General features: G+C 46.8%; 2 protein-coding genes across 2 annotated transcripts in view; one reads left to right on the top strand and one right to left on the bottom strand.

The window, feature by feature from the left end:
- The window catches only part of BOP1 (BOP1 ribosomal biogenesis factor), a gene marked incomplete in the record, with an annotated part of 98,814 nt that extends 94,689 nt beyond the window's left edge, over positions 1 to 4,125 (bottom strand). The window contains 2 exon segments of the mRNA XM_034763779.1: positions 347 to 538; positions 3,840 to 4,125. Coding sequence (XP_034619670.1) covers positions 347 to 538; positions 3,840 to 3,866 — 219 coding nt within the window.
- A 453-nt stretch (positions 4,126 to 4,578) lies between these two features.
- HSF1 (heat shock transcription factor 1) overlaps positions 4,579 to 14,909 on the top strand; it is a 99,025-nt gene continuing 88,694 nt past the window's right edge. The window contains 2 exon segments of the mRNA XM_034763780.1: positions 4,579 to 4,604; positions 4,606 to 4,705. Coding sequence (XP_034619671.1) covers positions 4,579 to 4,604; positions 4,606 to 4,705 — 126 coding nt within the window.

The following is a 14,909-nucleotide window of genomic DNA, read 5'->3' as shown; positions in this document are numbered from 1 at the left end:
AATAAACCACACGCTTAATAAGTGCCCCCCCACATAATAAGAGATTCATCCGCATGACCTGTGTCTCATTATCCTGGTTCACATGCACACAAACCACATGCCTTCTTCCCCGACCACCACAGCCTGCAAACTGAAGCCATGAGGGTTTCTCATGGAGGAGTCTCCCGACCTGGCAAATCGTTCAGCCTGTGACCCCCATAAATTGTTGACGGGGGAGGGTGGTGGGAGAGCCCTGGTTTCTTGGGCATGGAATTGTCTTTCTAGGCAAAGTTACGGTTTAAGAGAGAACGCAGGGCACAGCTACAAGACACTAGTATTATATGGCGACGTGTCACCATATACTTACTTGTGCCTTCTTTGAGAGCAAACTGCCTTTCAGCGTCCCCTCATCACCGCTGTCCTGGTCCTCTGCCTCCTCCTCCGTGCTGCTGTCACTTCCAGAATCCTCCAGCCCAGAGTAGACGCTCTCTTCGCTGTCTGTCAGGTCATCGCTTTCCTGGGCTTGCTCCTCCAGCACTTGGGTACTGGGACTGGACAGCTGAAAGGAAAGCACAAGCATCACTGCACAGAACCCCCAACGGTCTCCCCCTTGTCTACCCTCGGAGGATTGGCTAGTACAGTTATACCAGCAAACCCCTCCAGTGTGCACAGTTACTCCAGTGTAAAAGGAGTTACACCGGTTCGGGGAACTGGCGATAGAACTTCTGTAGAACCATGCCAGGGTTTTTATTGCCATAGCTACAGCACTACATTGCTATGCTGGTAAAACTGACCCGCATAGACCAGGCCTAAGAGGGACACAAGTAAGGTTCGCAAACTTGATGGCGTCCCAGAAATGCTGCTGTGAGTTACTTAAATTTGATTATGTCCCTCCCTGCTAGAAGGAGTCTCCAGAGTGCCTGCTTCACCAATACAAGCGAGACATGGTTAATCTTCATGCCAATTCCCTTAACTGTAGAAGTACAGGCATGCCCGAGATTTCAGGTCAGCTAGTCCAGCCCCCTGTGCTGAGGCAGTGCCAAGAACACCTCGACCTTCCCTGACAGGTGTTTGTCCAACCTGTTCTTACAAGCCTCCCAGGACAGGGATTCCACAACTTCCCTTGGAAGCCTGTTCTAGTATTTAAGCAGTTAGAAAGTTTTTCCTAATGTCTAACTTAAATCTCCCTTGCTGCAGACAAAAGCCATTGCTACTTTTCCTACCTTCAGCGGCCACGGAGAACAACTGATCACCATCCTCTTTACAACAGCCCTTAACATAACTGAAGACTGATCAGGTCTCCCTGCAGTCTGATTTTCTCAAGGCTAGACATGCCCAGGGCTTTTTAACCTCTCCTCACAGGTCAGGTTTTCTAAACCTTTTATTATTTTTGTTGCTCTCCTCTGGACTCGCTCCAATTTTTCCACATCTTTCCTCAAGTGTAGTGCCCAGAACTGGACACAGTACTCCAGGCCGAGGCCTCACCAGCACCAAGTAGAATGGGACAGTTATCTCCAGCATTTAACATATGAAGGCCCTGTTAATTCTCCCCAGAATGATATTATCCTTTTACACAACTGCTTCACGATATTGACTCATATTCAAGTTAAAACCCACTATAACCCTCAAATCCTTTTCAGCAGTACTACTGCCTAGCCAGTTATTCCTCATTTTGTAGTTATGCATTTGATTTTTCCTTCCTAGGTATAGTACTTATTGAATTTCATCTTGCTGATTTCAGACCAATTCTCCAATGTGTCAAGGTCATTTTGAATGCTAATCCTGCTCTCCAAAGTGTTTGCAACCTCTCCTAAGCACACCCAGGGCTGACCTCTGCAGGACCCCACTAGATACATTCCCCCAGTTTGACAATAAACCATTGATAACTACGCTTTGAGCATGATCTTTCAACCATTTGTGCACCCACCATACAGTAATTTAATGAAGACTACATTTCCCTAGTTTGTTTATGAGATTGTCATGTGGGACCATCTCAAAAGTCCTACTAAAAAAAAAAAAATATCAAGATATATTGTGTCTACTGCTTCCCCTCATCCTCTAGGAAATTAGGTTGGTTTTGCATGATTTGTTCTTGAGAAATCCATATTAACTATTATTTATCACCTTATCATCCTCTAGGTGCTTACAAACATTCTTTAATAGTTTGTTCCAGTATATTTTCAGGTATCAAAGTTAGGCTGACTGGTCTACAATTCCCCAGGTCCTCTTTGTCCCCCTTTTTAATGTAGGTATTGTATTATGTTTGCCCTTCTCTAGTTCTCTGGGACCTCACCTGTCTTCCATGAGTTCTTAAAGAGGATCACTAATGGTTCTAGATTTTCAGCTGGTTCCTTAAGCACCCTAGGGCAAATTCTGTCAGATCCTGCTAACTTGAATACATCTAGCTTATTTAGATATCTTTTAATCTGTCCTTTCCTCGCCACCCCACCCATTATGGCTGCGTTCCCTCCCCCTTGTTGTTAATATTGTGTTAACCATTCGGTCACTATTAACCTGTTTAGTGAAGACTGAACCAACGTAAGCATTAAACACCTCAGCCTTCTTGGTGTCACCCGTTATTAGCTTTTGTTCTCCACTAAATAGTGGGGCTACACTTGCCTTCATCTTTCTCTAGCTCCTAATGTATTTATTTTCTTCTTCCTAGCTAGGGCACAGCTTTGCCCCTGAACCACTTTCCAATCCCAGCTCTGGCTCCTGGAATCTACCCTTTGCATCACCTCCCTCTGGGCTCTAGTTACCAGTCTTCGGGAACCTTTCAGCCACTCAGTGCTACCTATTTGTCGCCCAGGAGTGGCCTGATCCCTACCTATGGGCCTCCCTCCCACTGATTCCCCTCAGAAACTTCCTCCCAAGGAGTCCTGTCACGTACTCATCCCCACCCTCAGATCAAAGCCTTTCATAGCCTGTGAGCCGGTCACTTGTCCTATCACCACTCCATACGCAGCTAGGCCCCTCTGGCACTGCTGCAGAAAGGTGACCTGCTTGCAGCATTCAAACCGCTCTTTCATACTCAGCCGTAGGCCTCCTGGGTTAACCCTGGGGAGTTAGGGAGGGCAGGAAAGGGAGTTCAAGCAATGCTGGATTTTATAATATGGGAACTGTGAGCTAGCCTTGCTTACAGCAGAGAAGTACCCTACGTGGTTACCTTTGAAACCTTGGATAAACATCTGTTTCCATACAGATGTGCTGCTGAGTCCACTAATGAATGGGGGAAAACAACAGACACCACCAGCAGTGCATGGCAAACACCCCACATGCGCACAGTCCCATTTGAAGGCGCACGATACTATAACTCTCATAAGCACAAGTGAGGACAAATGGGTCTCACTAAAGTTACAACCAAGATTTACTCAGCTCTGTCAATTACGTTCACCAGAAAACACTCACGCCACGCCTTCACAACAGAAAAAGGAAGCCTGCCCGCAAACAGACATGGATAGACCATAAAGGTCCCAACCCCAAAGACAGGCCTGGCTTTGCAGATCTCGCTCCAGCTACGGGTCTCAGGATCTCTCCCCAGCCACCCCCAGCTAGGGGCTGCAGACCCCTCAGCTGTTCCCAGGAAACAGACTGAAGCGGAGACCTGGCTTCAGCTGCACAAAAATCCACTCTCCACCAGTACCTTTTTTCGTTTATTCACTGAATAAGCCTGGAGCTCTGTGGGGCAGGGACCGGGGCTGGGGGTTTGTACAGCACCGAGCACATGCTGGGCATGACCGGGAGCAGAACGCGTCCCCCCTCCCCGTCCAAAACACACCTGACCCCGCCCCCCCCCCCCCCCCCCCCCCCCCGAGTCCCCCCGCCCGCTCCCCTCCCCCCAGCACGGGCCCCCGCCTCACCCGGCGGCTCCCCCCCGCCCGCTCCATGGCTCCTTCCCGGCAGGAAGCTCCTCCAGCTGCGGCTCCACGAGTCCCGCGTGCGCCGCGCTGCTCCGCCTCCTCCCACCACGTGCGCGGAGGTCAGAGGTCACGGTGCCCCGCCCCCTCCCGCGGCACTCGGGAATATTTCCCGGTTTCTCCCCACGGGAGCGGGCTATCCCGGGACAGGCCGTTCTGCGCCGCATGGCTGAGAAAAACAGTCCGGTCCCAAGCGGACCGGGGCCAGGGGGTCAAAGGTCAGAGGAGTCAGCGGCTCCAGCGCATGCGCTTTCTATCATTCCCCGCTTACCTGGGCGCGCCGTACGCATGCGCCTCACCCCAGCCTGCGCTTGGGAAGGGGGAAGCGCGCCCGAGGCAGCTAGCGCAAGCGCAGAGCTCCGGGCCTGCCGGGGGCGGGGTGGAGAGAGCGAGGAGGGCCGCGCATGCGCCCGGCTGGCTCAGAAGGGGGCTTGGCCGTCCCCGTGAGGCGTCCCAAGATGGCGGCGGCCATGCTGGGCTCTGGGGGGGTCAGTGCGCAGGCCGCGGCCGGGCCCCGCGGCGGGGGGAGGCGGCGCTAACCAGCCTCGGCGAGCCGGGACCCCCGCCTCTGTCTCGGCGGCTGGGCCCCGCGGCCTCCTGCGGCGCTCCTGGGCCTCGGCCAGCCCCGGCCTCTCGTGGGCCCGCGGCCGGGCCCCGTGCGCTCAGCCCCGGCCCCGAGGGGATGGAGGGCCCCGGGGCGGCTGGGGGGGGGCGCGGGCCCCGGCGGCAGCAACGTCCCCGCCTTCCTCACCAAGCTGTGGACCCTGGTGGAGGATCCCGACACCGACCCGCTCATCTGCTGGAGCCCGGTGAGTGGCGGGGCCCGGGGCGCGCGGCCGGGGGCGGGGCCCGGCTTTGTCCGGGGGGGGGCTGGGCCCGGAGCCCCTCGCCGCCGGGGCTCGCCGGGGCTCGGCCCGCTCCCTGCGCGGGGTGTCCCCGGGGCTCGGCCCCTCTCCTCTCGCCAGCGCAGCCGCCGCGCCCAGGCGCCGGCCGGACATGGCCTTCGGCCCCGCAGAGCCGCATGTCGCGCCCGGGAGGCGCTGGGACAAGGCAGCCCCGGGCGGCCCTGCGAGGGGTAATCTCTGAGCCCTGGCTAACGAGCGCCCCGGGCTGATCTTTGGGGCGGCTCGGAGGGGGGGAGGGCGGGAAGCATTTTGGAGGAAAACGGGGCACAGGTAACACAGCCTCCCCTAGCCGAGCGCCCAGTGTAGCATCAGTTAAGGCCCCAGATGCGTCTTTCCGGATGCTCCCAGGGGAATATTTGCCTGCTCTGGTTAATAGAGGTGAACTACCTAACATTGAGCCTGTGGCTTTGATTAGCGTATTTGATCTTCCCAGCTTTCTCTTAGAGCTTCATTAAAGGAGAAAGTGGCAATGGTTTAATTTAAGGTTTGAGTTGAACTGACGTTTTTAAAAGGTAAGCAAGGCGGTATAAGCACTCTTACTGAGTTTAAACCAAAATAACCCACTCTTAAGCAGCTACAAGAATAGATACACAGGAATTTCTACTGGCTTAAAAAGAATACTTTAACTGAAACTGGTGCAACTCTTTTGCTTCGAAAAGACCTTACACTCCTTGTACCTGTGAAAAGACCACATGAGAGCTCTTTAAGCATTAGACCTTTGGGACTGTCTAAACAGTTTTTAAAGCAGTATAACTATTTTGTTTAGGGGGGTAACTTTTGTAATTGAAATAATTATATCCGTACAGCTCCAAGTGCTGATGCAGTTGTAAGGAGCCTTATACTGGTGTACGTTATTCCCCTTCTTTTACGGGAGTAAGTATAAGCACCGACATATGGGTATAAATCAGTGGTTCTCATACTGTGGGTTGGGACCCCGTTGTAATGGGTCACCAGGGCTGGCGTTAGACATGCTGGGGCCCGGAGCTGAAGCCTGAGCCATGCTGCCCAAGGCCGAAGCCTGAGCCCCACCGCCCTGGGCCCAAGCCCAAGGGCTTCAGCCCTGGGATGTGTGACTGAGTGACAGGGCTCAGGTTACAGGCCCCCTCCCCTCTGCCCACCCAGAGCTGAAGCCATTGAGCTTCCGCTTTGGCCCCTGCGGTGGTGGGATTCGGACTTTGACTTTGGTCCCCCCCCCCCACCACCACCACCTGGGGCAGCAGGGTTTGGGCAGACTCAGGCTTCGGTCCCTGCTTCTGGGGTCATGATGGAATGTTTGTTGTCAGAAGAGGGTCGTGGTGCAATGAAGCTTGAGAACCCCAGGTATAACTCAGAGCAGGCTATACCACTATAGTTAAATTGGTACGACTTATGTGTGTAGACAAACCATTGTAGGACTGTATTTCCTGAACAGTAGTACGAGTAGAGAGGTTGTTTCATCTCTGTATATGGCACTGGTGTGACTGCTGCTGTAATACTGTGTCCAGTTCTGGAGTCCTCAATTCAAAAAGGATGTTGATAAATTGGAGAGGGGTCAGAGAAGAGCTGTGAGAGTAATTAAAGGATTAGAAAACCTGCCTTATAGTAATACTCAAGGAGCTCAGTCTGTTTTGATTAACAAAGAAGTTTAAAGGGTAACTTGATTACAGTCTATAAATATCTATGTGGGGAACAAATATTTAATGGTGGGCTCTTCAGTCTAGCAGAGAAAGGTCTAACACGATCCAATGGCTGGAATTTGAAGCTAGACAAATTCAGACTGGTAGTAAGGTGTACATTTTTAAGAGTGAGGCCATGTCTACATTAGCGAGCTTACAGTAGTACAGGTGTACCGATGCTGCTGCGCCCCTGTAAGATTGCTTATGTAGCTGCTCTATGCTGGCGGGAGAGAGTTCTCCCATCAATACAATAAAACCACCCCACGAGTCGCGGTAGCTGTGTTGGTGGGAGAAGCTCTCCCGCCAACGTAGCGCTGGCCACAGTGGCGCTTCTGTCAGTTTTTTCACACCTCTGAGTGACATAAGTTATACTGACAAAAGAGGTAGTGTAGACATGGCCTGAGAGTCATTAAGGTGATTAGGTGATCAGGGTGGTCCCTTCTGGCCTTGGAACCTATGAAACAGGTGCGATAGGTCCAGCATATTGAGTACTCGGCAGAAACCTGCCCTTTCGTGAGAATGAGAGTTGCAGTTGTGCAAGCTCGTATCCCCCTGCAGTCTGCCAAGCTGAGGAAACTTGAGTTTTTAGAAGAAAAGTGGCAATGTCAGGAACTAGTGCAATAAAGTCTTTTAAAGGAAATTCTGTTGCAGCCAACATGTGTTTCTCTTGAGTTCAAAAGAAAGATGCTTCCTCATTATTTGGTACTTAATTTTACAGAATGAGCAAGCACAAAAGTTTCTTGAATTTTTCTAGAAGTTAAATGCTCAGTGTTTCATTCATAAACTCAATCTGTAAACTGGAGTATTGTAACTGGGGTCTTATTTTGAAGTGAAATCATAAACCTCTTATTAATATTGACAAATGTGAAAAAAAATTGCCATACAGAAGATTGACTTCACATGAGGAATAGACAGCTTGTGCAGGTGTAGCTCCTCACTACCAGCTCCTGTTTAACTGTCTAGTACCATGCAATGTTGCATGTTCTGGTATCTAGTTGCTAATATGTTGTTTCAGATAGATACACATCCTAACTTCAGAAGTGATAACTTTAACAAACAAGTCACTTGTTCCCTCTAAATCAATGAAAGTTCAGCATTAGGGTATGGACCTTGTTTACATTCCCATCTGTGGTGGTGGTATGCTGTCATGACTGAAGCAATAACCTTTGGAGGTGGTTAACTGTATGGATTGGCCAATCATGTTGTTTAATGAGGCACTCTCTAGGCTTCAGCTTACTTACTAAATTTAGTAAGTAAGTACTTTTAGTAACATCTAGACTCCTTTTAGATACTTCTCTTTAAGTCAAGTCTCTTCTGCCAGAAATCACAAGTAATACATCCACCTGCCACCAACAAACAGTTAATTCTAGTTCCTCGTGTAACCTAAGCTGCCCACTGGGAGTGGGATGTTTTGGTTATGTAGACAGCTAAACCAAGTTACGTCTGTTGTCAGATGCTACCAGTGTGGTGCTCTGCTTTCTCCTGTGTTGATATCACTCGGCTGCGTGCGTGTGTTCCCTCTGTGTGCGGTCCCAGCTCTGCAGATAGCTGACACAGCAAACCCGACGAGAACCCCCAATAACCACAGAGTCTAGTAAGATGCAAAGTCACATCGACTAGGTTTATTGCGACCTTGGACACAATTGCAGTTCCCCGTAGGTTACTTAGTCTACCGGGCATACTACTAATAGATGCCTCTTGGCAATGGTCCCGGCTCAGTCAGTGGCGGGACTTTCCACTGCCCCCTCGGCCAGACAAAGACACCACCCCAGGAATACATTCTTATACACAGGTACAAACAAATTACACATCACTCCTGATGTATTGAGGTGCAACCCCTCTACGCAGCAAGGTACAACCCCTCTGCGTAGCAAGGTGCCGCCTCTCACCTTGTACATGTTGGTTCGATCAAAACAACTCTATCCATCATTTTACCCTTTTGCCCCTGCCATTGGGATGGGTCGGCCTGTTCCATGTTATCTGTGGAATGTTCCGGTATAGTGTATGTTCTGATATCTGGTGTCTAGTACCTGTTAGGTATGTCTCTTTTTGCAGCATCAGCCCTTTCCTTGCCAGCTTCTGTGAGCAGGGTCTGCCTCTGGCTCACAGCTTAACTTTGCTTTATGTTAGCGAAGTCTTGACCATTACTTTAGCTCAGGCCTTAGGCCTCATACCAGGTCTCTGATGCCAAGGTTTATATCTCAAGGCCTCCTCTTACTACAACGTCCTTTTTCTTTTTTCTTTTTTTTTTTTTTAAACGTCTCTTAGCTTGAAAGACTGTTATGGGAGAGGACCTAGGAGGAAGTTTAAACTATACATGCAAAAACAATGTGTTAACATTTGAGCTTTAAGAATCTTGCTCATCTCTTTTTGGCACTGGTAAAGTTTTTAAAATCTTGGTCCAAACACAAGTTGTAAGTTAAGAAGATGTCTATCAGTAGTCCTTAGGGTTGAGTCCTTTGTCATAGCCCTCACTGTCTTCTGACAGCAGTTAATTTTGTTTTCTTTCCTCTGGTATCAACCCTTCTCCACTACAGCCCAACTCAGTCCAATTAATAGGAAACAGCCCCATTGCCTTGTGCTGTGATCTGATATCTGTAAAATTAAGAGTTTGGCTTGATCATTATTGGATAAGATGTAAAACCAAGGCTCATAACTTTAACCTTTCAATGACCACTTTTCCTGAGATAGTGAGCGTTAACCCTGGTGTCTTTAACTCCAACTCATTCAAAATATAAATCCCCCTCTAGTTTTACTTGGATATAATAGTCTTAATTTCCAAGCTCAAATAGTTGTCATTACTCTTTGTGGTTAAATAGCTGCTATGTTCCATTCCAGAACTGATTCCATTTCATAGCTGAGTGAACTGAGCCCTCTTCATTCGTATGCAAAGCTTTTGAGTAGAAAGAAAGTATATACATTTAAGGTGATGGTGATTAGACCGGGGCAGGTGGGGGTTTCCATGGATACAGTCCAGTAAAAATTTTGCATGGCACTTCAGTCTGGTTTGGAAACACTTTAAATATACCTTTGTCTTGTATGGCTGCTTTAGAGTTACTTCCAAAAGTAAATTCAGTGTTTGTAGTGAAAGTTAAGGTTGGCCCACACATGTTGCAGGACATCTAAGGCCTGGTCAACATTAGAAACTTTTGCCAGTATAATAACCTCACGTAGGTGTGTGATTTTCTTTTTATTTGTTTTAAATTTTTTTTATATGGGCAACAGATCTAGTGTAGAGACTTATACCAGCAAAAGCACTCTGTATCTACACTAGGAAGATATAAGCTGTATCCATACAGGGAGGGTTTGCCAGTATAGGTATACCTACAAACCTGTGTAGACAGGGCCTAAGAGCACATGGTTTGGAGACAGATTTAGTTCATTTTGCATGAGATATATGCTTAGATCCAGCAGGTATCATTCCAGAAATGCGGTAGATCTGTCTTTGTAGACTGAGGGTACAAAGCTGTTATCAGAGTTCCCTGTTATGCCTAGTGTTGAGAGTAAATGTTTTACACGTTTATGGAGCACTATCAGTATGTTTGTTCTGTGTGAAGACATGGAGGAAGATATGATCCCTACCATACAGAACTTTTGTTCTTAAATACATGGACAATGCAACTAAGAAACAATGCAGCAAGTTACCTTGAAATGATCTCAAAGGAGGGCAGGGCTTTGATATTGTACCCTATGCTTTATAGCCCGGGGACCAAGCATATTAACCCAGGAAAATGATCGATATGCTGCAATGCCCTTTGTTGGGGTATAAAGCCACTGTGTGCTGTTTGTTATATACTGAATTTGATTGTCATTGTCAATCAGGTTTTTAGGTAACTTAGAATTTGCCATTCCTCAATCTTTTGATTCTTTTTCCTTTCCTCACTTAATTTATTTCCCATAAAATGGCATGGTGTATCTTGTCCTGATTTGTCTTCAATGTTTATTTCCTCTTTTTTTCTCTCTACCTCAATGCTTTTATACCTTTCTGTTTCCTGTGTTTTCACTGCCTTGTTTCTTCATCTGCTTCACTCAACAAACAGGTGGGGAAAAAAGTTGTTATATGCAACATACCACTTTTAAGGACTGAGACTTCAATCCACATTTCTGGATCCTTCAAGAAAGTCTCCAGCAAGAGGGAAGCCAGAAAAGGGAGCAGACTGGGTAAAAAGCAGGGAAAAAAAACTTTTTTTGAGAGAGAGAGTTAAAGAAGCAAGAATGGCACAAACCCTCCCCCCCTTCCTTTGCAGATCACTTCTAAATTAAGACTCTACTTTGAGAAATAACTCAATCAAATGGTATTGTGAGATTTTTCTGACTCTTTTCTCAGTGAGTTCCATATAGACTTTGCTCAGCTTACAAGTCATAACTTTTGTTTGCCAACTTCCTACCCTGCAGATTCATCCGAGAGTCTGAAAATCACACTGCCTTCTTTCCTTGACACTTTACCATCAAAGATTTTGCAGGCCATACTCTGCCCTCACACAACCATCACCCTCTGTTGTTTTCAAATTAAGCTATTACATCTGTATAAACCCATATTTTAATAGGTTTCCACAGATCAATGCTCATTAGTGTAGTAAGAGGAGGCCCTGAGAGATAAACCTTGGTATCAGAGGCCCGGTATGAGGCCTAAGGCCTGAACTAAAGTAATGGTCAAGACTTTGCTAACATAAAGCAAAGTTAAGCTGTGAGCCAGAGGCAGGCCCTGCTCACAGAAGCTGGCAAGGAAAGGGCTGATGCTGCAAAAAGAGACATACCTAAAAGGTCCTGGACACCAGATATCAGAACATTCGCATACTTCTACATTCCACAAACAACAAGGAACAGGCCAACCCATCCCAATGACAGGGCCAAAAGGGGAATATGATGGATAGTGTTGTTTTGTTCGAACCAACGTGGACAAGGTGAGAGGCGGCACCTTACTACGTAGAGGGGTTGTACCTTGCTGCATAAAGGGGTTGCACCTCTCAATATGTCAGGAGTGATGTGTAACTTGTTTGTATCTGTGTATAAGAATGCATCCCTGAGTGGATATCTTTGTCCGGCCGAGGGGGCAGTGGAAAGTCCCGCCACTGAGCCGGGTCCATTGCCAAAGGCACTTTCTCGCAGTGTGCCCTGAATTAGGCTAAGAAATCTACAGGGAACTGCAATTGTGTCCAAGGTCGCAATAAACCTAGTTGACGTGACTTTGCATCTTACTAGACTCTGTGGTTATTGGGGGTTCTTTTCGGGTCTGCAGGGTCAGCTATCTTCACAGAGCTGGGGCAGCACACAGAGGGAACACATGCACGCAGCCGAGTGATATCAACATAGGAGAAAGCAGAGCACCACACCGGTAGCATCTGACAACAATTAGCACTGTAACATAGACTACGTAAACAATTCTGTTGCAGAAGAAGGAAGCATCCAGTTTTCTATCTACAGATCTTACTTGGAGTATATGCAAGGATCAGGTCTGATGAGTAAGAAGGTGCCACTTTTATGTAGTCACATTTCAGAGTAGAATCCCACCAACAAAGCCTTTTTAATGTGGAGGGAAGCAGAGTGTGCATGAAGTAACTTAATCAGCAACTTGTTATGCCTGCAGCTCATAAATACTTTCTGCAATGCTCGCCAAATTCCAGGCCAGTCCTCAATAGACAGGTCAGCGTGGAGGTCCTTCTCTACACTAGGAAAAGTACCCTTTGCTGAAAATGTCCCAAACCCTTCTCAGCTGGTGTACAAACTATTTAACATTCCCCCAGTAATGAAGAGGACAGGTCACTGATACAGAGTGATCTGGATCGCTTGGTAAGCTGGGTGGGTGTAAGCATACTCTATCATTGTAATGTAGCTAAACGTAAACATATCCCTCTAGGAATGAAGGCTGTAGCTCATACTTAGAGGATGGGGGACTATATCCTGGGAATCAGGGACTGGAAAGAAATTAGGCATGGATAACCGGCTGAACGTGAGCTGCCAGAGCGGTGCTGTGGCCTAAAGGGCTAATTCACATCCCTGGATTCAGTCTTAGCTCCCATTGTGTTGACAGTGGCTGGAAGTTGAAGCTAGACAAATTCAGACTGGAAATAGGATGTAAATTTTTAATGGTGAGCATAATTAATCCGTTGAAACAATTTCCCAAGGGCCAGGGTGGATTCTCCATCACTGACTGTTTTTAAATCGAGACTGGATGGTTTTCTAACAGCTCTGCTCTGGGAATTATTATGGGGCCGGTCTCTGGCTTATGTTGTACAGGAGGTCAGACTGGATGATCCCAATGGTCCATTCTGGCCTTGGAATCTATGGGTGGGAAAACCTTCTAGTGTAGATCGTCAACACTTTTTAGCACAACTGTAGAAGTGTGATGGTAACCTGGTGGAACATGTTCTCATCACTTGCTTTGTATAATTATTTAATTTTTTTCCAAACAACCCTTCTTAAAATACAGTTAGAAGAGGGAGTAATGCGCAGAAAGATATTCCGGTACTGTACGATACTAGTGCAGTTTACAAATAGTTACCATTTATGATCTGTGAAAGTTAACAGAAAATCTAGGAATCTGGAAGAGGAAGAGTTTATAGCTGCAAAATAATTAACAAGAGTAATACAGGGTTCCATCTTGTGCTTTCTTAACACCCATATATGTAGATAGTAGCAAAATATTCATGGTCTTGTGGAGTAAGTGATCCAGGCTAGTTATCAAGATTGCGAATCTTGTAAACATAAGCCATGCTGCAAAACTTTTTTTTCACAAGAAAAACATTAAATTTAAACATAGAATCATAGAACTGTAGAGCTGGAAGATACCTTGAGAGGTCATCAAGTCCAGCGCCCTTCATTGAGACAGGACCAAGTAACCCTAGGCCGTTCCAAAACCTCTAATGATGGGGATTCCACAACCTCCCTTGGAAGCTTTTCCTAGTAGCTAATGTAAATCTCCCTTGCTGCAGAGTAAGCCCATTACTTCTTGTCCTACCTTCAGTGGATGTGGAGAACAATTGATCCCCATTATCTTTATCATAACAGCCCCTTAATATATTTGAAGACTATCATCGGGTCATTCCCCACCACCACCCTCAGCCTTTTCTTCTCAAGACTAAACGTGCCCAGATTTTTTTAACCCTCATAGGTCAGATTTTCTAAACCTTTATCATTTTTTGTTGCTCTCCTCTGGACTCCCTCACTTTGTCCATCTTTTTCCTAAAGAGTGGCACCCAAAACTGGACACGCTACTCTAGCTGAGACCTCACCAGTGCCAAGTAGAGTGGGACAGTGACTTCCCATGTTTTGTATATGACACCCCGGAATGATATTAGCCTTTTTGCAACTGCGTCACATTGTTGATTCATATTCGATTTGGAGTCTCCTATAACCCTCAGATGCTTTTCAGCAGTACTTCTGCCTAGCCAGTAGTTGTGCATTTGATTTTTCTTTGCTAAGCATAGTACTTTGCTTTTATCTTTATTTAATTTAATCTTACTGAGTTCAGTCTAATTCTCCAATTTGTCAAGGTCATTTTGATTTCTAATAGTTTCCTCCAGAGTGCTTGCAACCCCTCCCAGTTCGGTATCATCTGCAGATTTTATAAGCATACTCTCCATTCCATTATCCATGTCATGAATGAAAATGTTGAGTAGTACCAGACCCAGAAATGACCACTGCGGGACCCCACTAGATACATGTTCGCAGTTTAACAGCAAATCATTGCTAAGTACTTTGAGTGGTCAACATTGTGCACTCGCCTTATAGTAATTTCATTTAGACCACATTTCCCTAGTTGCTTATGAGAATGTCTTGTAGGAATGTATCAAAATCCTTACTAAAATCAAAATGAATTAATTCATGTGAAGTTTTCACATTTTCTAAATTTGTGGCTACTAATGCAAATATGTTGACCACAAAGTAAGGCGCAAATTCTGGACAGTGAGGATAACAATTGCTACAACTCATGGGGGTGGGGGGCGGAGTCCCAATCATTTGAAGTCTTTAAGTCAAGACTAGATGTCTTTCAAATAAAAGTGTAGGACAAATTAACGGATCAAGCCAAAGTTCCGTTAAAAAAACAAATTTCAGTCTATGAACAACCACTTCTCTTGGGCAGCGCAGATCAGAAAGCTCAGGACAAAGGGCAGGAAAGCTGAAGACAAAGCATTCTTTGTCAAGGGGGTGCAGGTAGGAAACAAACTCCCAGAGGCAATCAGGCAAATCCAGAGTCTGTCTTGTGGAAGCAGAGACCCTTTAGTATATGCTGCTAAACTTTCCTCTCAAAAAACCGTTCCACTTTGACACTTGCAGCACTGACATCCTTTTTACCCAATAAGCTCCTGCCAACCCCAGAATAGAAAATTGAATCTTAAAGAATCAAAGATAAAATCCTATCCCAACAGATTTTTACTCTGAAAAGGGAGATGTCATCCCTAGTGGACTCCATGGAATCTGTCTGCACTGCAGTTAGACAGCTGCATGCCCTA

This window comes from Trachemys scripta, chromosome 2 (assembly GCF_013100865.1).
Source record: "Trachemys scripta elegans isolate TJP31775 chromosome 2, CAS_Tse_1.0, whole genome shotgun sequence".
Taxonomy (NCBI): Eukaryota; Metazoa; Chordata; order Testudines; family Emydidae; genus Trachemys; species Trachemys scripta.
The sequence above is the reverse complement of the archived record's forward strand: the minus strand, read 5'-3'. Positions and strand labels throughout refer to the sequence as shown.